This window comes from Mandrillus leucophaeus, unplaced genomic scaffold (genome assembly GCF_000951045.1).
Source record: "Mandrillus leucophaeus isolate KB7577 unplaced genomic scaffold, Mleu.le_1.0 Scaffold532, whole genome shotgun sequence".
In the NCBI taxonomy this organism is placed as follows: domain Eukaryota; kingdom Metazoa; phylum Chordata; class Mammalia; order Primates; family Cercopithecidae; genus Mandrillus; species Mandrillus leucophaeus.
The window spans coordinates 610,359-636,805 of record NW_012105720.1 but is presented as its reverse complement, the minus strand read 5'-3'; the positions used below and the strand labels follow the sequence as shown (position 1 = coordinate 636,805).

General features: G+C 38.0%; 2 protein-coding genes across 2 annotated transcripts in view; both read right to left on the bottom strand.

The window, feature by feature from the left end:
• Positions 1–22,583, bottom strand: part of SLC39A10 (solute carrier family 39 (zinc transporter), member 10) — an 80,735-nt gene extending 58,152 nt beyond the window's left edge. Inside the window, exon 1 of the mRNA XM_011997193.1 lies at positions 22,429–22,583. The gene's annotated coding sequence lies outside the window, so the exon portion shown is untranslated. The remainder of the gene's footprint in view (positions 1–22,428) is intronic.
• On the bottom strand, positions 19,077–22,981 carry LOC105551782. The gene has a single exon (XM_011997182.1). It carries the CDS (start codon positions 22,777–22,779, stop codon positions 22,420–22,422), a length of 360 nt encoding a protein of 119 aa, XP_011852572.1. The 5' UTR covers positions 22,780–22,981; the 3' UTR covers positions 19,077–22,419.
• Between the last annotated feature and the right edge of the window lie 3,466 nt (positions 22,982–26,447).

The window sequence follows — 26,447 nt, the reverse complement described above, 5'->3', positions numbered from 1 at the left end:
TTAGGAGAAATAAAAGACCTAAATAAATGGATGGCTATTTCATGTTACGATTGGATAAGCTATGTATCCAATACAATCCCAGTCAAAATCTCAGAAATTATTTTGTGAAAACTGATTAACTGTTTTTAATATTTATGTGGAAACAGAAAGGGCCAAGAATGGCTAAGATGTATTCCTTGAGGAACAAAACTGAAGCATTCACTCTGTGAATTATTAAAGACGCTGTGGTATTTGGTGCAGTAACTAACAAATAGACTAAAGGAACAGAAGACAAAAGCTAAAAACCAGAAAGGATGGTCTTTTCCTTGGTGCTTGGTCAATTAGGTTTCCACACAAAAGGAAATAATAAATAAAATCTGACCCTTACCTCACATTATTACAAAAATCAATTGCTAATAGCTCGTGAACATAAATCTGAAACAAAAAATGCTAAAATGATAACGTGTCCAGAACTGTCCAGTTCAATGGTAGCCACTAGTCACAAATGGGTACTTAACTAAAATTAAATTTAAAATGCAGCCTCTCAGTCACCTTGGCCACATTTTAATTGTTCAATAGCCACATGTAGCTAATGTCTACTATGTAGACACAGAACATGTCCATCATTATAGATAGTTCTATTGGACAAGCATACTTCAAGAATCTAGAAATATAAGAGCCAATTACGTAGTTTTGAAGTTTTCCAGAATAGATGAAACTAATTTCATACTATTCTATTTAACCCATTATATCCAAAATATTATAACTTCAACATCTAATCAATATAAAAATCATTAAAATATTTTACATTCTTTTTAATACTACGTCTTTGAAATCTGTCATGTATTTTACACTTACAGCACATCCTAATTCAGTCTATTTGTATTTCAAGTGCTCAATAGACACATGTGGCTACTGGCTACTGTACTGGAAAGTGCAGATCTTGAAGATTTGGAAGACTAATTTTAAGACCTTCGAGACAGAACACAAAATTGATAATATATTACACTGAAATTAAGAATTCATGTTTCATCAAGAGACATCCAAAAAAAAAAACCTAACTAAAAAGGCAGGCTGCAGACTGGGAGAAGACTACCACAACGTACATTAAAAGATATATAAGGAACTCCTACACATCAAATGAAAATTACAATAAGACGACCCAATGAAAAAAAGAGTAGGTAACTTGAACAAGCACTTCATAACAACAGCCAAACTGCTAAGAACCAAATGAAAAGATGTTCAGCTCAGAAGTCTTCAGGAAACCAAATTAAAATCACAATTAGACACCACTATATACTCCATAAAAAGAACTAAAATATAAAATACTGCCAATATCAAAAGTAGGCAAGAGTATATAGAGTTAAACGGAACTTGTGTACAATGACAGTAAGATTATAGATTGTATCTTCTGAAAAACTGTTTGGCAAGATCTGCCAGAAGCTGAAAATAAGCCTATGCACTCGCACAGCAATTTTAGTCTGGGGTATATGCCCAACAGAAATCCATGTACATGAATACCATCATGAATATTCACATAACCATTATTTACCACAGTCAAAACTTAAAAAGGCTGGGCGTGGTGGCTCACACCTGTAATCCCAGCACACTGGGAGGCCAAGGCAGGCGGATCACTTGAGGTCAGGACTTTAAGACAGGCCTAGCAAACATGGTAAAACCCTATTTTTACTAAAAGTATAAAAATTAGCCAGGCATGGTGGCACGTGCCTGTAAGCCCAGCTACTCAGGAGGCTGACACAGGAAAATAGCTTGAACCCAGGAGGCGGAGGTTGCAGTGAGCCGTGATCGTGCCACTGCACTCCAGCATGGGCAATACAGACAGACTCTGGTCAAAAAAAACAAAGAAAAAACAAACAACAACAACAACAAAAAACACCTGATAAAAGCCTAAATGTTCATCAACAATAAAATGATAAATGAAACAGAAAAATCTATCACACAGGAATAAAAATGAAATTACAGCTTCATGCATAGATGAATTTCACAAATATTGGGAAAAAAGTGACAAACAACAAAGAAAGGAGTATAATTCTTATATAAAGGTAAAAAGGAATAGAACTAAACTATGTGGGGTTTTTTTTTCTTTTTTTTTGAGACAGGATGTCACTCTGACACCCAGGCTGGAGTGCAGTGGCGCAATCAAAGCTCACTGGAGACTTAAACTCCCAGGCACAAGCGATCTTCCCACTTAGCCTTCCAAGTAGCTGTGTGTACCACCACGCTCGGTTTTAATTTTCTTCTTTCAGGGATCTTGCTCTGTTGTCCAGGCTGATCTCAAACTCCTAGCCTCAAGCACTCCTCCCAACTCAAATTCCCAAAATGCTAAGATTGAGGTGTGAGCCTCCGCACCTGGCCATGATTACTTTTTGAAAGAAAGATGGGGGTAATAATTGGGAGAAAACCAGAGTGGAGGGGATTGCAAAGTGTAATGCTCTTTCCTGACATCAGTAGTAGTTATGTAAATATGTTTACTTTGTGACAGTTCATGGCATTTATGCTCTGTGTACTTTCTGAACACATTCTATTTCAATACAAAGTTTTATAAAAATCAAATTTTCTTCACTGAAAACCAATCAAAAAATGTAATTATAAACAAAATTGTATGGTTTCTAGAATTAAGTAGAACAAGACATAAAACCATCAAAAGGAAAAATCTATTAAGATGTTACGGAAGGACAGTAAAGAACTGCAAAACCTGGAGAGAGACATCATCTATATGATAGGTGGGATACATTGCATAAGGTATATAAAATCTTCCCAAGTGTACATACAAATTTAATTAAATGCCAATTAAAATCCTCATAGCTGTTTGGTTTTGGTGAGACTTCAAAAGCACATCCAAAAACTCATAAAAGCAAAAACCCAAGGACAATCAAAACAATTCAGAAGATTAGCAAGGTATTAAAGACATCTTTTTATAAAATTATACTAATGAAAAAAACATAGAACTAGCACGGGGGTAGATAGGCCAGTGGAGTGGAACAGAGTTCTCAAAGAGAATCAATAATATTGATTGTGAAAACGCTTCTTCCTCACACTACACACACAAGTCAATTCCAAGAACATTAAAAACCTATATGTGAAAAGCAAAATTATCAACAAGTTCTAGAAGAAAATGTAAGAGAATGTCTTTATGGTTTTGGGATAAGGAAAGATTTTTTTAGGCAAGACACAAAGCACATATCATGATGAAAATTTCTGATTAAATTATTTTTAAATTACTCTATAATAAAGGACACTACCAAAAAAAGCTTGAGGCAGGAGAATTACTTGAACCCGGGAGGTGAAGGTTGTAGTGAGCCGAGATTGTGCCACTGCACTCTGGCCTGCCAGACTGGGTGACACAGCAAGACTTCGTCTCGGGGGAGGAAAAAAAAAAACACAAAAAAGCTTATAGCAAGCCATATACTAGGAGATATTTGCAATGCGTATATATAAACAATGTATATAAAACATCAGTATCCAGAGTATATAAAGCCCATATAGTAATAAAAAAAACTCCACTACTGCATAGACAACTATGAAAGGAACATAAAACAGGTTGGTAAAACAGCAACATGATGACTAATAATCTAGGCAATTCAAATCTAGATAAGGCTCTAAGACGGTAACAGGCAAAAATTAGTATCTCACAATACTAGAAGTTAAGTAAAGGTCTAATACAAAGAAACAAACTACCTTACCTCTGGTGGAAGTATATATTGGTACAGCCATTTTGGAAAGCTACTTGACATTTATTACAGCCAACTATGAACACACTCTACAGCTCCCAAGTTCCACTTTTAATTACCCTTGCGCTTAGGCATGCAAAGACACATTCAAGAATCCTTATTGGGGCCAGGCGCGGTGGCTCACGCCTGTAATCCCAGCACTTTGGGAGGCCGAGGCAGGCGGATCATGAGGTCAGGAGATCGAGTCCATCCTGGCTAACACAGTGAAACCCCAACTCTACTAAAGATACAAAAAAAATTAGCTGGGCGTGGTGGCGGGCACCTGTAGTACAAGTTACTCAGGAGGCTGAGGCAAGAGAATGGCATGAACCTGGGAGGCAGAGGTTGCAGTGAGCTGAGATGGCACTGGGTGACAGAGCAAGACTCCATCTCAAAAAAAAAAATCCTTATTACAAGATTGTAAATGTTTTTCTAATGTGAACTATTGCAATGACAGAATACTCAACCAAATGATTAAAACAGAGGAAAACTTTCACATAAAAAGAAATCAAAAGAAATGGGTGATTCTAGGACAATACCAAAAATCCAAACAATCTCAAATTTGCCTTCTCAGAGTCTCAAGATAACCCTGTATAATCATATTCAAAACTGGAAGGTTTATCTTTTTTAAAACATAATTTTTTTCTTTTTTATTTTTTTTCCACAGAAATCCTGTTTGGATGGAAGGTTTAACTTCACGTCTCTTTTTATCGAGGGAGAAAAATATTTCCCTCAAGCCTCTCTCAGATTTCTCTTTACCTATCTTTGATCTCTCAGGTCTCTACCACATGCCCATGCCAAAGCCAATCATTGGTTTTACAGTAGTGTACAGTAATGTCCCAGGCTTTCACATTCACTCACTGCCCACTCACTGACTCACTCACAGTTGCTTCCAGTCCTGCAAGCTCCATTCATATTAGTGCCCAACACTGGTGTACCATTTTTAAAATCTTTTATACTGAATTTTGACTCTACCTTTTCTATGTTTAAACATACAAACACTTACTATTGTATCACAACTGCCTACAGTATTCAGTATATCTTAAACAGGTTTGTAGCCTAGAAGCAACAGGCTATACTCTATAGGTTGGTGTAAAGGAGGCTACACCATCTAGGTTTGTCTAAGTATACGCTATGATGTTCACACAACGACAAAATCACCTAAGGTTGCATCTCAGAACATACCCAGCATTAAGCAATGCATATGACTGTATGTGGGAGAGGCAATACTCACAGAACATGCGGGAATAAGAGGCCTCAAGGAAAAAGGAGGTAAATAAAGAAAAGCAGGCCAGGTGCAGTGGCTCACACCTGTAATCCCAGTACTTTGGCAGGCTGAGGCAGGTGGATCACCTGAGGTCAGGAGTTCAAGACCAGCCTGACCAACATGGTGAAACCCCATCTCTACTAAAACACAAAAATTAGCCAGGCATGGTGGCGGGTGCCTGTAATCTCAGCTACTCAGCAGGGTGAGGCAGGAGAATCGCTTGAACTCAGGAGGCAGAGGATGTAGTGAGCCGAGATCATGCCATTGCACTCCAGCCTGGGCAACAAGAACAAAACTCTGTCTCAAAAATAAAATAAAATAAGGAAAAGTGGTCAACTGTGTTACCACTACTTTGCCTGCTACAACCTAAATGCTCATCATTAGAATAAATAAATATGGTATATTTATGTAATTAAAGATTACACTGCAGTCACAAATGTGACTATGAAGACTGTGTATTAACATGCAAAAATCTCAGAAATATATAAAATTGCAAAAAGATACACGCTGTATAATTTACAGACAATTTTAAAACATGCAGAATTGCTTATTTGGGGGCATATATTCATGTAGCAAGAGAACATGGGATGACTGCATTCTGGAGAGTCATTATCTTTTCAGAAAGGGAAGGAGGGGAATCAGCTGATAGAGGAAGTACACAGATTTAACTGCGTTTGCAGTGTGCTATTTCTTTAAAAACAGGAAAGGGATCTAAAGCAATATGATAAAACATTAATATTTGTTAAAGCAAGATAATGGGATTCGGGTTCTTGATTATTCTATGTACTTTTCTGTAAACTTGAAGATACTACATAACTTGTATCAGTGGTTAATCAAACTGTCGTTGTGAGAGCAGCATAAGCTTGCTAGAAATCTGAAAGGCAAATTCCTGCATCCCACCCAGACCTACTGTAACAGAAACATTAGGGATAGGACCCAGCAATGACGTATCCAGCCTTTCTAGTGAGTCTGATGCAAACTAGACAAAATTTAAGAGTGCCTATTTACACAAATAAATTAGCAATGACTTATCCAGCCTTTCTAGTGAGTCTGATGCAAGCTAGACAAAATTTGAGAGTGCCTATTTATACAAATAAATTACCAAACACTTCCATTTCTCTAAAATGATACTTTGGGCTGGGCACTGTAGCTCACGCCTGCAATTCCATCACTTTGGGAGGCAGAGATTGGCGGATCTTGAGCCCAAGAGTTCAAGACCAGCCTCAGCAACATGGCAGAACCACTCTTTACAAAAAATACAAAAAAATTAGTTGGGCATGGTGGTGTGTGCCTGTAGTCTCAGCTATTTGAGAAGTCAAGGTGGGAGGATCATCTGAGCTTGGGCAGTCAAGGCTGCAGTGAGCCCTGATCTTGCCACTGTACTCTAACCTGGGCAATAGAGACGCTGTCTCAAAATAAATAAATAAATAAAATAATACTTTAGTCGACCTAATGTTATGATCTATCTGAACAAATTAAGTTGAATTATCATATATGGCATATATAAGTTAAGCATTTTTTTAAATAGTCTATAAAACAATTCCAAAGCAGCATTAAGTTTGAGATGTTTTTTAATCTTAGTCTCATGGATAAAGTCACCATTTAAACTGTGTATCAATTTTACTTGTACACTAATGAAGATGAAAAGGCATGGGTGATTAAGACCAATCACTGTTAAGCAAAGGAGGATACATATTCCTTTAGCTCCTGTTACACTCCCTGCAGTTACTTTGATTTTCCACTAGAAGATGCTAATTAAAGGTGTGAGTGTTACTTCATTTGGCTGATATGCAAATACCATGAGATTTCTTTAATGCATGTTATCTCACTGTTAAATGAATAGGTACCAGAGGTGGAAACAGGACATTTATATATATTGATCAGACAACATCAAATGAATGACTCCATGAAACACAAAAGCTGTAGATGATTTATACAAGCTTTAAAACGTCATTTGTCTCTATTTTTTAAATACATCATACTCTAGTATGGAAAAGATTTTAAGAATCTTGAGTACTCAAATCACTTACATTTAAGAGAATATTATAGGAATACAATGATACAAGCAACATCATGAGGTAATATTAAACCTCTACTTTTTTTTTTATTATTAAAGTAAATCATTCACTAACTTTGCAACTTTAGTTTAGAACTACATGCTTAAGAATCATTTAGCCCAGGCATGGTGGATCATGCCTGTAATCCCAGCACTTTAGGAGGCCTAGGCAGGAGGACTGTGGAGCCCAGGAGTTTGAGGTCAGCCTAGGCAACATACTGAGATCTTATCTCTACAAAAAAAATTAAAAATTAGCTGGGTGTGGTGATGCATGCCTGTACTCCCAGCTACTTAAGAGGCTAAGGTGGGAGGATTGATTGAACTCAGGAGGGCCAGGCTGTAGTGAGCCAAGATCACGCTGTGCCCTCTAGCCTGGGTGACAGAGCAAGACCCTGTCTCAAAAGAAAAAAAAATCATTTAGATGAAATATGCATTTTGTTATTACAGGCTAAGCAGCTACTGATTCCAAAGAGACCTCTCTCAAAAGGTAGTCGTTTAAGAAATGGGCAAGTTTTTGTCTCTCTCAAAAACAGTTCAAGATGACTACTCCATATTAAATCATCTGGACCTTTTAAAAAAAAAAAAAAAAGATTACTACTCCGGGTCTGAGTGCAGCTCTGCTCCAGTCATTCAGAGACATAACATTCTTACACAGTTGATATTCCAGCCAACGGGGAAAGATAAAGAATGGAAGTCCAGGTTCAGAAGTTTCTTCTTCAGCAGCAAGGGAAGTAGAAGTTGCAGGCATCACTTCTCATCACATTCCACCGGCAAGGGGTTAGTCACATGATCTCAATCGGCTAGGAGGCCATGGTCTCATCAACTTACGTTACCCAAGCATTCCAGTAGATGTTAACAATCTTTTCCATCGACAGCATAAAGAGGATCTCTGAGGTGGAGACAGGAATGAGGGAAATGGTACAAGCCCACATACCACTCAATCCTAAAAACTGACATTTATAGGACGCAGCTTTGCCCAAGCCAAAATATTCTATTACGTCTCTTGTGTTTTGGAGTTCTCCAAGTTTTATGCATTAAGAATGTTAGTTTTATAATTGATAATGTTTTTTCAGTTCAGCTGAGTTATCTCTACTGAAGAGTTCTACTAGGTGTTGTAGACATCAATGGATGAGCCTACTGACGAGAAATGGGAAAAGGGATTCCGGTAACTAACTAGCCGTGCCACAAAAAATTCATTTTCATCTTTTGCTGTTGATTTCCAATATATAACCACAGTTAAAAGCGTAAGTATTCTATCACTGTATAATTTCTGCATTAAGAGTGGGGCTAATTTACAGTTAGGAACTTAATCATTGTGTTAATTATTATACTATTTTGAATGCAGATATTTTGCTTTGGATGCAAAGAAAAAATGAAGTTCACTAATATTCTCTTGTATTTAAGACTAAAGCCAGAACTAAATGTGTAGTGAAGTGACTATACTTCAGTGTGGGGAGTGATTGGGCAGAATCATGAGAGGAATTCTGGGTTCCTATTAATGTATTATTTCCTTACCTGAGTGCTGGGTACATGGTTGCGCTTCACTTCATGAAAACTACTTGAATTTTACACTTAACATTTGGGTACTTTTCTGTTGCTGTGTTATATTTCATCCAAAACTTAATTTTTATTCCCCACATGAAGTTTATTCCAACCTTCAATTAGTAAAATCAGTAACACCAGTAACACGTAATTTCTAGAAACACATCCATACTTAATACTACTCAAAGGAAAAAATGCTTTTTCAACTTCTTATTTTGAAATAATTTAAGACTCACAAGAAGTTGTAAAAGTAGTTCAGAGTTTCCATGTACTCTTTCCCCAATTTTTCCCAATAACATCTAACATAACTAGTACATGTTCAAAACTAAGAAACTGACATCAGTACTATTAACTACAAACCTTATTCAAATTTCACCAGTTTTTTACATGCACTTTAAAAAATATTGTAATAGAAAATCAATTTTTTAACCAGAAAAAAATGGCATTTTTGTTAACAAAAAGATATTGCTTAACAAAATATATGGTTATACTTAAGAGAAAGGTTAACTAGATCCTTAAATGAAAGGAATTAGGGTGTTTGCTTCAGCAGCACATACGCCAAGATTGAAACAATACAGAGAAGATTAGCACAGGCCCTGCACAAAGATAACATGCAAATCTGTGAAATGGTCTATACTATTAAATGTTCTCACCACACACACAAAAAAGATAAGTATGTGAGATAATACATTTGTTAGCTCAATTTAGACATTCCACAATGTATACATATCTCAAAATACACGTTGTACATAATATATACTATTTTTGTCAAAAAAAAAAAAAAGAATTAGGGTTGATATTCTCCATAGCAATTTCTCCTGTAAGGGCTTACAAAAACTTTTTTCACTTTATTTTAGAGACAGAATCTTGTTCTGTCACCAGGCTTGAGGGCAGTGGCGCGATCTCCACTCACTGCAACCTCCACCTCCAGGGTTCAACTGATTCTCCTGCCTCAGCCTCCCAAGTAGTTGGGACTACGGGCACATGCCACCACGCCCAGCTAATTTTTTATTTTTAGTAGAGATGGGATTTCACCATGTTGGCCAGGATGGTCTCGATCTACTGAACTTGTTATCCACCCACCTCGGTCTCCCACAATGCTGGGATTACAGGTGTGAGCCACAGCGCCCAGCTCAAAAATCTCTTTTAAAGGCACTTATTTATTTTTCTTTTTCTTTTTTTTTTTTTTTTTTTTTGAGACGGAGTCTCGCTCTGTCGCCTGGGCTGGAGTGCAGTGGCCGGATCTCAGCTCACTGCAAGCGCCGCCTCTCAGGTTTACACCATTCTCCTGCCTCAGCCTCCCGAGTAGCTGGGACTACAGGCGCCCGCCACCTCGCCCGGCTAGTTTTTTGTATTTTTTTAGTAGAGATGGGGTTTCACCATGTTAGCCAGGATGGTCTCGATCTCCTGACCTCGTGATCCGCCCGTCTCGGCCTCCCAAAGTGCTGGGATTACAGGCTTGAGCCACCGCACCCGGCCATATTTTTATTTTTCATATAGAGATGAGATCTTACTATGATGCCCATGCTGGTCTCAAACTCCTGGGCTCAAGGGATCCTCCCACCTCAGCTTCCCAGACTGCTGGGATTACAGGTGTAAGCCATCATGCCCAGCCTACAAAAACCTTAGTTATAGGCTTTGCACTGTAGTTTTGAAATGTGTAAAATGCCAAGCTACAAATTTAAAATTTTTAAATAAAATTAAACACCTAAATAACAAGTTCAGTAGGAATATATACAAATGGCTAACATTACAAATCCTCCTACAGATATTTTGTCTTAGACTGTCTTTTATTTCATACAGATAAACATAATAAAAATGTAGAATGTTTGAGATTTTAAAAATCCTCAGGTATATTTAGCTAAACAATGTTATGTATAAGGAATCTGAGACCCAGAAAAGGTATCTAACGTGATTAAGCTGTGGCATTTCTTATTTCAAGTCTGTGGCATTTCTCTGACTTGAAAGACAGGGGCTCTTTAGTCTACTACAGGAGCATATTTGTATATCTTAAAACCAGAATACTTTGAGATTTTTATTAAAGTCATCATCTAAAATACACTACAAAGACTTTAAGGGAAAAGAAATTATCTCTTAATACTACTTACTCAACAGAAAAAAAAAACATTGTGAATAAATTTAGATTACTTAACAAAATGACTGTCTGACATAGTAAGAAAAATAGCAGATAAATACTAAAATAATCCTAGTTCCAACTGCTGGAGAGGCCAATCAACTTAGTAATTTTTGTTTGTTTTTTTGTTTTTGAGAGAGAGTCGCTGTTGCCCAGGCTGGAGTACAGTTGCATGATCTCCGCTCACTGCAACCTTTGCCTCCTGGGTTCAGGCGATTATCCTGCCTCAGCCTCCTGAGTAGCTGGGATTACAGGTGCCTGTCTGGCTAATTTTTGTATTTTTAGTAGAGACAGGGCAACCTGAACTCCTGACCTCAGGTAATCCGCCTGCCTCAGCCTCCCAAAGTGCTGGATGTGACCTAAAGTGCTGGGTGCGATGGACAGTACCCAGCAGCCTGATCAATTTAGTACTCATTACCTGTGTGTAATCTACTTAATTCATTTCACTAAAACCAAAACCAACAACCAGAAAACAAACAAACAAACAACAACCAAAAAAAAAAAAAAAAAAAAACACCTATTTTTACTCTAGGGAGTATTTTTTTAAAGGAAAATGAAGACCAAATGAAAGAACGAGAAGTTAATATCTGTATCACAATTCTTTCTTTCATATCCGTGTGTGTGTACACATGTGCACATGCACACACACACAATATGCTAATAATGACAGGAAAAAGATACTATAAGTTGCTTAGCAAGGTTTTAAAGCAAGCTTTTTCAATGTTCCAGATTGCTAGTCTGAAGGTAAATAAGGTAGAAACCAAAAGATTAATCACTAAAACCCTCATCCTGGATAATATAACATGCTTTAAGTAAATTTAATGTGAAAATCTATTCAATAAATGTATACACAGTTTCCTAATTTCATAAAGGACTTCATTTTTTAAATGTTTCATTACAGGACTACTTTAAATGGTTGAAATCAGTTTTACTTATAGCCTCAATCATATAAACACAGCTGATATTTATAAAATGACTGAACTGCTTTATCAAACTTTATATTGACCACAATGTAGGTAGTCAAGTATCAATTTAGTTTCCTTCTGTGATTCAGTAATGGCACACACAGAGTAACAGAGAAGCAATGAGACTCTGTGCATAGTGAAGACAGATCAGCCTAGAAGTCAAAGATGTTAGAGATCTGACTGCCATCTATTAGCTATGAGTCCTTGAGCAAGTCCCTTAACCACTTTAAGTCTTATTACTACTTATAAAGTGGGACTGTTAATTTCTGTTCTATTTTGTAGTAACTATAAGAACCGAATAAAAGTATGTACATATTTTTAGTAAAATATTTGTTAATTTTCCTACATTATTTGCAATATTTAAACGTTATTTAAGTGCAAGCTATTAATAATAATATAAATTGAGTTCTGTCCCTACTTCTCATATATCCATTAAATGTAGTATTTTGTATACAGTACAGAACCAGGAATCAGAAACCTGTCTCTAGTTCATCCCAGTCGTGTCACTGTTTTCTCTCTGCAAAACAGGGGAAATAATACCCACACTTATCCACCAAATAAATGAACGTATATGAAACTGCTTTGTAAAGCAACTAAATATATTAACCTAAGGTATTACCATTATTAGATGCAATATTATGTATCTTTCACTTAAATTACAAAAAGTATGCTGGTGGGGGAGGATTCTCTCTGTTGTGACTCTTTTGAAAGAATGCTAACAAAATATTATAAGAGTACGTGCATCATTAGCACATCCAAGACCTGCTCTAGATTACAGGACGCACCCAATTCACTAGAATCTGAGCAGAAGTTGGAAAGACTCACCACACCTTACCAGTTTCACTGACATTAGAAAATTCTTCAAGGGATAAAAAGTATTGCAGTAATGAGTTATCAGCAGGGACCACAAAATCCTCTTACAGCTTCATGGTTTGCTTTTTCATCCCCCTACTTCACCTGCTATCTAATCTACTGGAAATCATATTCACAGTTTGGAATGCCACTGCAACTCTTCCAATAAATAAATAAAAGCACAATTCAGGCAACCCAGTCTTTCCACTGAGATTCATTCATATAAAAAGTTAAGTGCATGCTAATTGAGCTTGGGTATTAACTCAGTTCTCCTGTTTCACTAACTTAAGAGAGAATATAAACATTTATACCTTAAGATATCAAATCAATCAACAACACATATCTGTTTACTGTATTCTATACATTCATGTACAAATCTACATTTTCTCATCAAATGTCAAAACAACTACCTGCATTTCTGCTTTTCAACCTTTCATTACAGGGAACCCGGTACCATATTGGAGAAAGCTACCTGTAATATTGCTATCTCTGTAAATGGTAAATAATGCTACCTCTGTAAATGGTAAATTTTAGTAAATGCAGTCGTTGGGATGTCTTTTGAAGCTACTAAAATGTTTATGATTTTAGTTACATGCATTATGAAGCAGACTTACTGTGCTAACCAGCCAGGTGAATGGCTCACACCTGTAATTCCAGCACTTCGGGAGACCAAAGCAGGCATATGACTTGAGTCCAGGAATTTCAGACCAGCCTGAGCAACATGGCCAAACCCCATCTCTATAGAAAATGTTTTAAAAATTAGCCAGGTGTGGTAGCCCATGCCTGTAGTCCCAGCTACCTGGGAGGCTCAGGTAGGAGGATTACTTGAGCCCGGGAGGTCAAAGCTGCAGTGAGCTGGGATCGTACCACAGTACTCCAGCCTGGCAACAGCTTGTTGTTCTCTTTCCACTCATTACTGACAGTTGTCTTTATTCTAAAAATAGCTACTGCTGCACTACCTCAAATCTTTATTACTCCATGCATTCTCACCCTTCCCTTTTTCAGTGTCTTGTCACTGTGATAAATCCTTGATTTTATACCAGCTTGCCATTGTAAAAACTGCCAGCTAAAATGATCCTTCTTTTCCATGAGGTCAGGGGGAAAAAAATAATCAGAGAATCTCCAAGTCAATCTTTTTATAACATTGACATGTTTTATGTTTCTGACAACACAGAGCTACTTATTCCCCAACATGGGAGCTTTCTGTCCAATCAATTTTTTTAAACTACATAAAATTATTGAACATAGTCTTGACCACATTCTCCCTTCTTACACAGCTACATTCAGAAACACAGAGTTGGGGTCTTTTGATACATGCATATTAAATAAAAGGACAAAAAAAATCAAGCTAATCATTGCCAGAAAAAACAAAGTTGTGCAGGAAAGTAGTCGTTTATTACAACGGCACATTGTATAAAATAACATTTATAGCATAAAAATGTAACACCAAATACTGTTCTAAACCAAAATTACAATGAAAATTGTACTGAGAAACTGGAGTACAGGGAATAGGAAGGTATGCAGAGAAATGAAAAGAGCACTAAAATCATTCTTCATTAAATAGATAATGGTTAGAACTGAAAATCAGCTGCAAGTAATGAACATGTTATCTGGAGACATGGTAATAAATAGCAAAATAATCAACTAAAGGAACTAAGGTGTTCCTTATCTCTCTAGGCAGAACATGAAAGGAGCAGACAAGGGACTGATTTTCCCCCCAAGAAACTTCACACAACTATTTGACTCTTTAAACTATATTCATGTATAACTTTGAAAAAAATCTAAAAGTTGGCAATTACAAATTATAGTTGACAAACCAATAAAATAACGTCACATGTGGAAGAAAATGAATTCTAGCTTTAAGATTTTCACAAGCATTTGTCTGTGGGCGTTTCTTTTTAAATATTTATTTTTTGAGGCAGGTTTCCACTTTGTTGCCCAGGCTGTAGTGCAGCGGTGCAATGATAGCTCAGTAAAGTCTCAAATTCCTGGGCTGAAGCCATCCTCCCACTTCAGCCTCCCACACAGCTGGAACTATAGGCACACACCACCACACTCGGCTAATTTTATTTTTTTGACTGAGTCTCACTCTGTCACCCAGGCTGGAGTGCAATGGCGCGATCTCGGCTGGCTACAACCTCCATCTCCCAGGTTCCAGCAGTTCTTCTGCCTGTCTCCCAAGCAGCTGGGATTACAGGCGCCTGCTACCACACCCAGCTAATTTTTTGTATTTTTTAATAGAGATGGGGTTTTGCCATGTTGGCCAGGCTAGTCTCAAACTCCTGACCTCAGGTGATCCACCCCCTTCAGCCTCCCAAAGTGCTGGGATTATAGGCGTGAGCCACCGTGCCCGACCTCACACCCGGCTAATATTTTTGGTAGAGATGGTAGTTTCCCTACGTTGCCCAGGATGGTCTCGAACTCTTGGCCTTAAGTAATCCTCTCACTCCGGCTTCCCAAAGTGCTGGGATTACAGGTGTGAGCCACTGCGCCCAGCCTGTTTGCAGTTTTAAACACAATATGCAAACATTTTAATTCCTATTTGTACTATTATCTTTGATTACTTGCTTCAAATGAATTCCAAGATACAGGGAAAAACTATAAAAATTTTAACACTTTTCAGGTTTTGTCATATACTTACTTTCCAAATTGATTTCTAGAGAAATTAAGCTTGGTTATACTGCCACCAGCAGTATGATTATAGCACTCTCATCCGCATTATTATAAATTTTTAAATAAATAAAAGGTCTTACCTTATTTTTAATTTATATTTTTAAAGCTATTCCTGATGTCTCAATATTTTTCCCAACATATATGAGTTTTACATAACATGATTCAGTCACATTTTCTGCAAAAACCCTTCAGTTCTATCATGTTCCTTTTTATTTTGATCATGATGTTTTCCTTTTCATGTATAGATGTCTTCATGTACATGCAATGAAACTTATTAAGATTTTTGCAATTTCTTCTATGATTGCTGCTAAATTTTAAGTTTTTTCTCCCCACATTTTAATGTATATTTTTTTTGAAAAAAAAGAAAAGCTATAATTAAAAATAACACAACTCCTAAAGAACTAAAACCCCTAACGTCCATTTCTTTTTTAGGAAAAACAAAAATGTCAGTTGTACTGACATCCAACACTTTCACACACACATCAGTTAACTAAAAAACTTTAAGTACTTGTGTTTAGGCAAAAATCTTCATAGAAAAAGATTTAAGAATTTGTTTTAGAAATTATATATTCCATGAAATTATATTTACAGTGAATTTAAAGAACATTTTAAAAAATATATTTCAATGACTTAACTTTAGCATACCTTTCTAATTTTCAATTTTTAACTGGCATGATTAGTTGCTCAAAAATAAATTTTATATACACACGGTACTACTTTCATAGAATGTTATATACATTCAATTATTCACTTTATTAGGAAAAAACAGAATGGAAAAAGGAGGGAAAGGGCTGAAAAACTAATTGTTGGGCACTATGCTCAGTACCTGGGTGACAGGATCATTCATGCCCCAAACTTCAGCAGCTCACAATATACCCGGGTAACAAACCTGTACATGTACCCTCTGAATCTAAAATAAAAGTTGGGGAAAAAAAAAGAAAAAAACTAGACTATCCTAATTTAAAACCCAAATCTTTTTTGTTTTAATATACAATTTACTTATTTCTCTTTTGTTTCATAACTTCTATATTCTTGAAACACCATAAAACCAAAATCTTAAAAACAGTATATTCCAAATATTAAAAAATTATGAAGTCAGGTGATATGCTTTTCTAAAAAAGGTCCATGGGACTAGAAAACATGATCTCACAGGCTTATAATGTATATACACATAGAATACATGCTGTATGTTATACGATCGCATTATTACATGTTAATTTTCTTATAGTTTTACTAATCTCATTTTATAATGTAATAACACATCATGTATTACTTCATTTATATTAATAAAGTATATAAATCAATCTTTCCCTAGCCCCTTTCATCAAGAAGCTATGTTCCTCTGTAACACAGTGCAAAATATATTTCTTCACATATATTTTGTGAAGCAAAATAATGTAAGGAGTCATCTTCAGTAGAAGTGCACTGAGTTAATATACCAAAATATTTGTTCACAGGCCTGTAAGCATGCATGCAGTTTTGAATTGCTTTATGAGGGGAGTGAGAAGAGAGGAGGGAAAGGGGAAGGGAAAGATGACATGAGACATAGGCAGCATAAAAATATGATCCATTTCCTGCTCAGAGAGTTACAAGGAAGACACAATCAGCTTTTTCAACTAGAAAAGGTAAACTGTGAGAGAGCTACATAAGCAGTACAAACAGTGTGACAGTTATGTGGTAACCCACAGTTGAAGGCCAAGGGCTTCACATTCCTTTTCTGACTTCAAGCGTAATAAAGCATAATTCCCTCTGTAGAGGAAAAATGGAAAGGGGAAAGAGACAAAAAGCTTCCATACTACGTAGGTAAAGAACACCTGAGAATTCACATTACCTATGAATTGATCATTTGACTGAACATTTTTCTACTATTTTACCACAAACGCATCTATAGACAATACACACATGAATAAGCAAGTTTTGTTCCAACAATTTACAGAAACAGGGCTATATGGCCCATAGTTTGCTGACCCGAATTTAATTTACACATTTTTGGAAAAAAAAAAAAGTATGAATCCAGCAATTATAGGGGAAACCACTATTTTAAAACTCAAAAATTCAAATATATAAAAGTGAATTTAGAAAAAAGTCTAGAGGTGGGAAGGCAAGACATATCTGAAACTGTTTCTTTTTATTTATAGATATTAAAGCAGTAGCATAGGCTGGGCACTGTGGCTCATGCCTGTAATCCCAGCACTTCAAGAGGCCAAGGCAGGTAGTTCACTTGAGTCCAAGAGTTTGAGACCAGCCTGGACAACATGGTGAAACTCTATCTCTACAAAAAAAAAAAACAAAAAACAAAAAATTAGCTAGGCATGGTGGCACACGCTCCTGTATTCCCAGCTACTAGGAAGGCTGAAGTAGGAGGATGACCCGAGCCCAGGAGGTCAGGGCTGCAGTGAGCTCTGATCTCACCACTGTACTCCAGCTTGGGGAACAGACACACAGTCTCAAAAAAAAAAAAAAAAAAAACTATTAAAAGAACATGTGTGTGCATGCGAGTATGTGTTAAAAAAAAAAAAAAAAAAAAAAAGGAACACCACAGTAGGATACATACCTTTGGGATCTTCTTACTATACTAAAAGTGATTGAGGTTTTTCTTCCTTTATTCAATGAAAATCTAAAACCTAAAGTGATCACTGATTAAATCTTAATTATAGAGGATTAAAATTAACCTCCTTCATAGTTCACAGTTCTCATAACAATACTTCTCATCCTACGAAAGAACACAATGATATAAGGATACATCCTACAACATTTTTACTTTTCTAATCCCTAAAAATCTTAATGGGATGGGTAGTCCCCCAAAGTAGAGTATATAAAAGGGTAAAATTGATTAGAAATATTAATACAAGGATATTATCTGATATCTCCCTTTCAGCAGTATCTAAAAATAATTATAAAATATGATTACAAAAGTAGGTAAAGACAAAATATTTACTTTTAGATTGTGAAAACACTACCTGAACAAGATTTTAGATTTTGTCCTTATACTTGTATAAGCCTGCAAACCTGTATCACCAGTAGCATCCTATTCTAACACCTTTTAACGTAAAAAAATCTACCAGTAAAAATCTATTAAATATCCATTCCTTGTATCTGGCAATCCAAAAATACCCTTACGTTCTGATAGAAAAATAGTATTCGACATAGAATTACTGATGTGATACAATGAATTGTGTCCTGTTTTAACACGTCTGAACATTGCATGTGGTCTCCTAAGCAGTCAATTTGGAAATAATTTAGTATTACTGGCTGGGCACGGTGGCTCATGCCTGTAATCCCAGCACTTTGGGAGGCAAAGATGGGAGGACTGCCTGAGCCCAAGAATTTGTGACCAGCCTGGACAATATGGCAAGACCCTTGTCTCTATTTAAATAAATACATACTATTATTTAAAAATGTAATTTTGGTTCTATATTTCTTCATACCTACTAAATATACTTTTAAGTATTCCAATAATTTTTTATTGAGAATATGTTTGGGTATTTTAGAAAAAGCTAAAAGTTATCCTGTGGTCTACCCATAGAACTTACAGAGGATAATAAAAAGAAAAAGAGAGTTTGATATACTGATACTGCAATAATCTGAATAAAACCTAAAACCTTAGGGTTTGCACTGACTATAGAAAACCCTTTCTGTAGATTTTGTAGAATGTCATGTGTTCATTGCCTTTGTGTAGTGGTATATTGTGGTATATATCTGCATGTAAAATGAATACTTGGATTTCATTACAGCATTCATATAAAATATTAATGATATAAAAAAGGAAATCTTGTGGCTACTAAGAGGTCCTTGAAATTTGAAACTAGTTTTTAAGAATTATTCTATAAAAGTCATAGTACGAAATAAATTCAAATTTTAAAAAAAGCTCACAATGTAAATTTAACACTTTCAAACTTTATTAGTTCAGTCAAAGCCATACAAAGTTATACGGAACTAAATTAATCTAGAAAGTAGATTTTTATATCATGCAAGGAGAAGCCCAGATTAAATAAATAAAATTGCTGTTATTTACACGGCTAACTTCCTGCTTTGAAAACAATCCCATACATAAATTTCTTTTTTGGAGCAAGGTAACTTCGTGATTGTTCTATCTTTACCCAAAATTCATCCCCATTTGGAAAACTGGAGGCGAAAAGCAATCAGAATTAACCAGTTAAAAAACACTTATGTCCATCTTATTAGCAACACTAACTAGACGGAGGAAACTTTAAAATAGACCAAATTTATAGCACTAAGTAAATCTAATTGTAATTTAAACATTATCTTATTTTAGGAAAAGGTGAAGGGAATCAAACGCTAGGGGGCAGCATCAAACTGTTGTGGGTTAGGCTGGGCAGCCTTGCAAACTTTAAGCTTTAGGGCATTTTTAATGAGAACTACACTTACATGAAAGATGAATTAATAAAACTTCTGTTATAAAGGAAAAAACTAGTTTTGTTTTGACTGCCTACATTTCTCTTCCATTTTCCATTGTGTACTTACTTTTGCAACTATGACTGGTGAGTATCACTTTAAAATGCACTAGAAATAACGTCCTTCTGATACAAAACTCATGGTATTTCCAATACTGCGGTAAGCACTATATAAATACAAGCTGACATTTTTAGCCTAACCATAATGGTGAATTTAAGTTTTGATTCACTCAATTAGCATTTTAAACTTAAAGAGCATGACAAGCTCTGCATATTCATGTGTCATAAGCAGTATGTGACAAAAAAACTGTGCAGTATGTACTCCCTCAAGAAATTCAGTTTGGCAGGGAAAACAAGATGCACAGGTTATTATAAATTAGAAAATGGAAGAGAAGCAGAAATAAATCCATGAGTATTATATATAAGGAACAGAGCAAAAACAACAGGATAACTGTATCCCCGCCCCCCCACCCCCCCAAAGGCCCAGTGGAGACCATCAAGGCTCATTCTGGAGGTAGTCAAGGAGGGGGTGGAGGAAGAAAAAGAACACAGTGCTTCAACCACTAATGAAAGAACTGAAACGTCTGTATGTAGAAAAAAGGTAAAATCAATTCACTATCATCTTCAGCCTTTTGGTTATTTCATTTAATGGTCACAATTAAGTCTGTGAGTAGGGTTTTTGTACTTGAAGTTCAAACAGAAAGTTAAGATTAGCAACTTCCTCAAGGTAAGCCAACTAATTAACAGATCAAGGTTTTGAACCTTTAAAATTTAACTCCAAAGCCTTAAATTTTTTCCAGTATTGGTCAACAGTGAGGGTAGAAGGGTTGGGTGAACAGAGTATTAACAACGTAAATTTCTCTAATCAGAAACAAATGATCATCCCAGATGCTGAATTATCCTTGCTATAATACTACATCCTATCTTCTCCAAAAATCACTTTTGAAAAAAGGCACACCCCCTAATGAGTACTTGCATACTACACTTGAGGCCTACTCAAAGTACTTCAAATCAGGTGCTCAAAAAAAGGGAAGGACCGTGTTAGCTTTCAAGCGGTTAGAATTTAAATTGGTAACAGTAAGAACTAGTATAGGTTATCATGCAATATATTATTGATGTCATTTCCTATGAGGTCTTCCCTAACCACTCCTTTTGAAGTAGCACCAAAGTCATTCTTGCACAGGGGTTCTTATCCAGGGGTATATGTACAGAACGCAGAATGTTTGTGAATGTGGTCAGGGAAAAAAAAAAAAGATTTATTTTTTTTTTATAAAAGATAAAAAAAAATTTAATCTCTTCAGTTACGAATGCAGGCAAAAATTACAGCGATGTGAAATACCTGATAGGAATTTTAGATTAAATTTAAGCTAAACTCTTTAAAGATCATTTACAGTCCTCGCTAATGCTTTACTGACACATAGATGTCATATTTAATATCTTCATTAAGTATTTCATTACAACTGGTTTTTGTTGCAATTCTATGTATTTCATACATTTAAAACCATCATTCTGTGGTTCATCACACAAAAAAGTTAAAAATCCCTACCAGCACATCGTTTTATTTTCTTCACAGCACTTATCACTGATATTATGTATCTGTTTCCAGTAAGGAGCCACTGGAGTAACCAGTGTCTGTAGAATGTGCGTTGTCTGGCATGGATCCCCAAGATCTAGAAAAAGTAACTGACTCATATTAAGGTTCTCAAATATTTGTACGAGTCCTAATATAAAACAATACACAGGAGTCTCGAGTTGAGGCTTTCAATTGCATACTAAGTTAGAAGGAACTAAATTCTACATCTCCAGCTTTTCCATTACTTGCTTGTTCTTAATTACGTGCAATTTAGATAACATATCGAAAAAGAAAACACAAAGGAAATGTAAATCTATTACACTCTAGTTTTGCTCCAAAAATGACTCAGTTCCAATGTGAAATTAAGAGGACTTAACAGCAAAAAGCATAAATAAAAGTTTTTTTAAAAAAACCAGTATAACCTACCATCCTTTTTGCTTTTTTCTAACATGTGTTTTGTGTCACTGTCATTTAGAATAGGTACTCGAGAGAACGACCCTTCCAACGGAGGGCTTCAGATTCTGCAGTGATATTTCTTCCTCGTGCCAGATCCTTAGTACAGCCCATGTGGACAAGCTCCCACGTGAACATTTCTTTACAGAAGCCACAGGAAGACCTTGAACGTCATGTCGCTCCTGCCCTGGCAAGGCCCCCCGCCCTTCTTAGCTGGGGCGTTCGGGGGACCCCAAGAGAGACAAGGAGTTCAGCAGATTTCCAGACCCGGAGACGCTGTGCGCGAAGGTTCCTCTACACGCTCCCCCTGCCGCGCCCCACATCGCTCTCCACCTAAGGGCTTTCCGGAACAAAGCCGGGCTGCCGCGACACCTCCGGCCCACCCGGCCTGTCCCACCGACCCGGCCCCACCCTTGCCCTCAGCTCCAGGGACCCCCAACAGGCCGAGATCTTCACTACCCCGCGCTCCGCCTCGGCTTTTCGGTTGGTCCGGGAGAAAACTAGTAGGAGCAGAGGCGCCGCCGTCCGTTAGCCTCGGTCCGGAACAGCGGCGCCGAGGCTCCATCCCGGGGTCCCCTGGCCCCATTATACACTAGAGAGAACGACTGGACAGGAAGAAACCGGGTCGCTTGGTCGCCAAGCCCCCGAAGACCTGCCTACAGATCCCCAAAGCCTCGCCCGCTCGCGCCGGCGACGCCATCCGCAGCCGGCGCGCAGCCCCCTAACCGCCGCCGCCCGCCCAGCGGTCACTCCCCCACCCCGGGCGCGGCCCGCGAGGCTCAGCCAACCTCCACAGGAGGGTGAGGGGGGCGCCAGGCTCCGCACGCGGAGTGGACGCCGCCGGCTCCCGATCCCGCGGCCCGCAGCAGCCCAGACCGCACACGAGGAGCCGAGGCGCCCAACACGCTGCCCACCACGCGCTCTGCTTCGGCTCGCCGCCGCCGACTGCAGCAGCCGCGGAACCCCAGCGCCCGCATCCCCGAGGGACCCAGCCCCGACTCCCCGGTTCTGTTCTCCCTTTCTACCCCCGCGCCGTCCCGGGACTCGCAGTCTCCGCCGCGCACGGGGCCGGTTCTGGGGGAGGGAATGTAAACAAATCGGGGTTTTATAGTTACCTCACACTCGAGTGCCGTGTGCATCTCCTCTCCGCTCGGTACCAAACCCCGGCTGCACCAAATCGTGTATTCACCAAAGCCGACTGCGCTAACTGCGTCGCAGAAACCCGCGCGTCAGACACCCTGCTACGCTAGCGGCGTACAAGGGCCACTCAGCTCCCTGCGCAGCCGCACCCCGTCCGCCTATGGGTGCTACGCTATGGGCGTACACGCGCCACCTAGCTATTCACTTCGGATAACGCCAGTTGCGTAAAGGAGCGGCACTACTCACGGATTCCACATGGATCGTCCGAGCAATAGGAAATTCAAGTATACGCAAACTGCGGAGTTCCGTGTCTCCGCGCTAGTTTTGTTCCAAGAAAGAACGCCGCGGGGGAGTTGGGGCAGCTTCTTAACGCATGCGTGGAGCGCCCTTTATCATTCGCCTTTTCTCCTGGCTTTAGAACGTCGGTTGCTGAGGCCTTGGGCGAGTCGGATGAGTAATGGAAGCTCTAAACCCAAATGCTGTAGCCAAAAAGCTTCAGAGTGAGCATCTGGAATGTTCATCTGTATACGAGTTAAACATCTACGTTAAGTTAATCCCGCCCCCTTTGTTAAAGAAACCTTTTCAATCTCTTAGGGCGACAGCGAACTTTATTTAGTGCTAAGTGCGAGGTGTTTTGCCTAGCTCCCCTCCCACCCATTTAATTCTAGACCACACTTACTGCGGGTCTTCCAAGCCTGAAAGAAAGAGTTGAGTCCTGAGAACATGTCACGCATTTAGACAAATTCTCGAGGCTTTTGGTAACTTTCCAAGGTCTTCACCCCTCTACTCCTCAATTGATTGATTATTTCTTAACACTCTATGAGAAAAAAAATCCCGATCTGGCCAAGCAGTTCCATGGACTTGTGCCTACACCGTGCTCATTCTTGCCCTTTGCTCGCACCATACCTCTCATCTAAATTGTCTCCTCCCCTCTTAAGCAACCACCAACCCACATTTTCTTAAAAGGTGACTCTGGACATCTTTTGCTTCATTACTCTGCTTCCTGGCTCTTAATCCACATGTTGAGGCTTATCTGCATTCCGCCTGGGGTGCCTGGGTTTCTATATCCAACCAGAATCTACTTAATAGAGCGAGTCATGGGGGTGCCTTACTGGTGTCTAGTAGAGAACATAAAACCATGAACAGCAGTAATCGCAGGCTTCACTATGTGTCAAGTACTCCCCAAGTGTTTTACATATATATAAATTTAATCCCCATAATACAGTGAGGTAGGAAACTGAGGCACACAAATCTTTAACTTGCCTGGTATCACAGAGCAGGTAGAGAGAAGAGTTGTGATTTCCAAACCCATTCAGTATGGACGGCTAGGTAGTCCCGCTAACCTGCATATTATACCTTCATGAGAGAAGATTATTTTTTGTTTTGTATCTCTACAAAACATATCAAAACAACGAAAATCGTGCTTAATAAATGCCTACTGATTGCCATGCGTAGTTCAGAACACTGAACTACTCATATGCCCTTTTCCTTGTTTCAAAGCCAGGGCATGAACCTCACTTCTGCTTACAAAGGGAGAAGTGCTGACGTGTGGAGGAAAGAGATTAAGCCTGAGTCCTAGTTTCAAGTCTCACCATTGCCACTAAATGTGAGACAACGGCTGTGGTCCTCAGATTCATTGATAGATTAAGGGGATTGTTTTAAATATATTCTAAGGTTCATCCTAGAACTAAAGTCCTTAAAGTTCATAAAATCATGATAGTACATCCTTTGTGTGAAAAGTATAAGCAGCTTCCAAATTAGCTTGATAGTTTATGACTCATAATTATTTTATTGAGCACATTATTATCGACACCCTTAAAACACACATAACCTTTCTTTCAAATATCAATAAGATATATCACTTGCATTCCTTATATTTTAGGGCACCTACACTGCTTTTTTAGTTATGGATATACAAGGATAATGTTCAGCTGGTACACACAAGTACGGCTGAACCAACTAATCAAATACTGAAATACTTCCATGCAAGTTGATTCACAGCTGCAACTCTGAGTGGTATACCCCCATGCTTCTCACCCCTATGCCAGTCCTTCCTCTCAAGATTCCCCAGACCTCCACATTTTAGGAACTAGTGGGTTAATACCTGGCTAAGATAGAGCCCTTAGGACCCAGCTCTTATTAGTCACTCCCGTTTTAATTGGTTGGTGCCTATTCTTTACTAATTGTTACACATTTTAAATATCATCCCTATAGAAAACTATGTGGTGAGCAACTTGAAAATAGATACTATGTTTCCTAACACTTTTTAAACTCACCCAAACATGTATATACCTTCAAGTGTATACCCACTGATTCGGGCAGATTTTCAAGCAAAATTATCAGATACAATAAATGATTAATCTGCATACTAGCATATTACTTTTCCTACTGAGAAAAGGTATCTCAGAAAATGACTTGCAGGCTTACCCAAAATCACCTGCTGAGTCAAATAATGGACACTACAGCAACAGTATCACTATACGAATTTCGTTTTATTTTTACCAGTTTTATATACAAGTAATATGTTAGGGTAAAGAATTTCTAATATGTTAGAATCATAAAACTTTCTCAAAGTGTAAGACATTTTCTTTTTCCAGTCACCTCACTTGATTCATAAAGAGGCTCATCTGAACTATAAAAATAGTATAAATGATTTTCAGTACTGGGGGAAAAGCGCAGTACTGAATTATGTGTAAATGGTTTACCTTTCATTCTTTAGCATATTATTCATACTGCCTCAGCCACAATATTAGTTCACATATGTAAAATTTCAAATGTGAGACATGATATAGTAAATCCAAGGGTCTTTTTGCCCCTCAGAGGATTTGAAAAGAACCAACTATTAATACAAAAGAGGAAATAAGAAACATACTTCATACCCCAATCTTTAGCAGTGGCTAAAGAAAGTCCATGTCATAAACCTGGGTTTCCCTCTTACAGAGGAGAAAATAGTCATCATACAAACAAAGTTAAGAGTCTTTAATGAAATCTATGAAGAACATGACTAATTCTAAGAAATCAGGCCTTTCAAACTCACTTGTTCTTTCTGTGATTCAAGATTAGTAATAACCAATGATAAAGACCCCTTCTTAAATTCATCTCGAGTTTGAACTATTACTTTTACATGGCCAAAAAGTTTACTTTAGACAAAGCTATGCCTAGAGAGGCTATGAACCAAAAATAAAATTTTAAGCCTCCCAACTAACTGAATGGTCACCTCTTCTTTGCCAAAGGCATTCCAAAGTCAGCCTGAAACACTAGTACCGGGCATGATGGGAATGGATGGTTGAACATGCCTCATTATATTCTCCTCACTTTAAAATTCAGGCTGGGTGTGGTGGCTCACACCTGTAATCCCAGCACTTATGGTGGCCAAGGCAGGTGGATCACCTGAGGTTAAGACCAGCTGGCCAACATGGCAAAACCCCATCTCTACTCAAAATACAAAAATTAGCCAGGTGTGGTGGTGGGCACCTGTAATCCCAGCTACACGGGAGGTTGAGGCAGGGAGACTCGCTTGAACCTAGGAGGCAGAGGTTGCAGTAAGCCAAGATTGTGTCACTGCACTCCAGCCTGGGCAACAGAGGAAGACTCCATCTCAAAAAAAAATTCAGGCACAGATGACCAGCATTAACAAGAAAACAGACCTTAGGACTGAGGAAAGAGA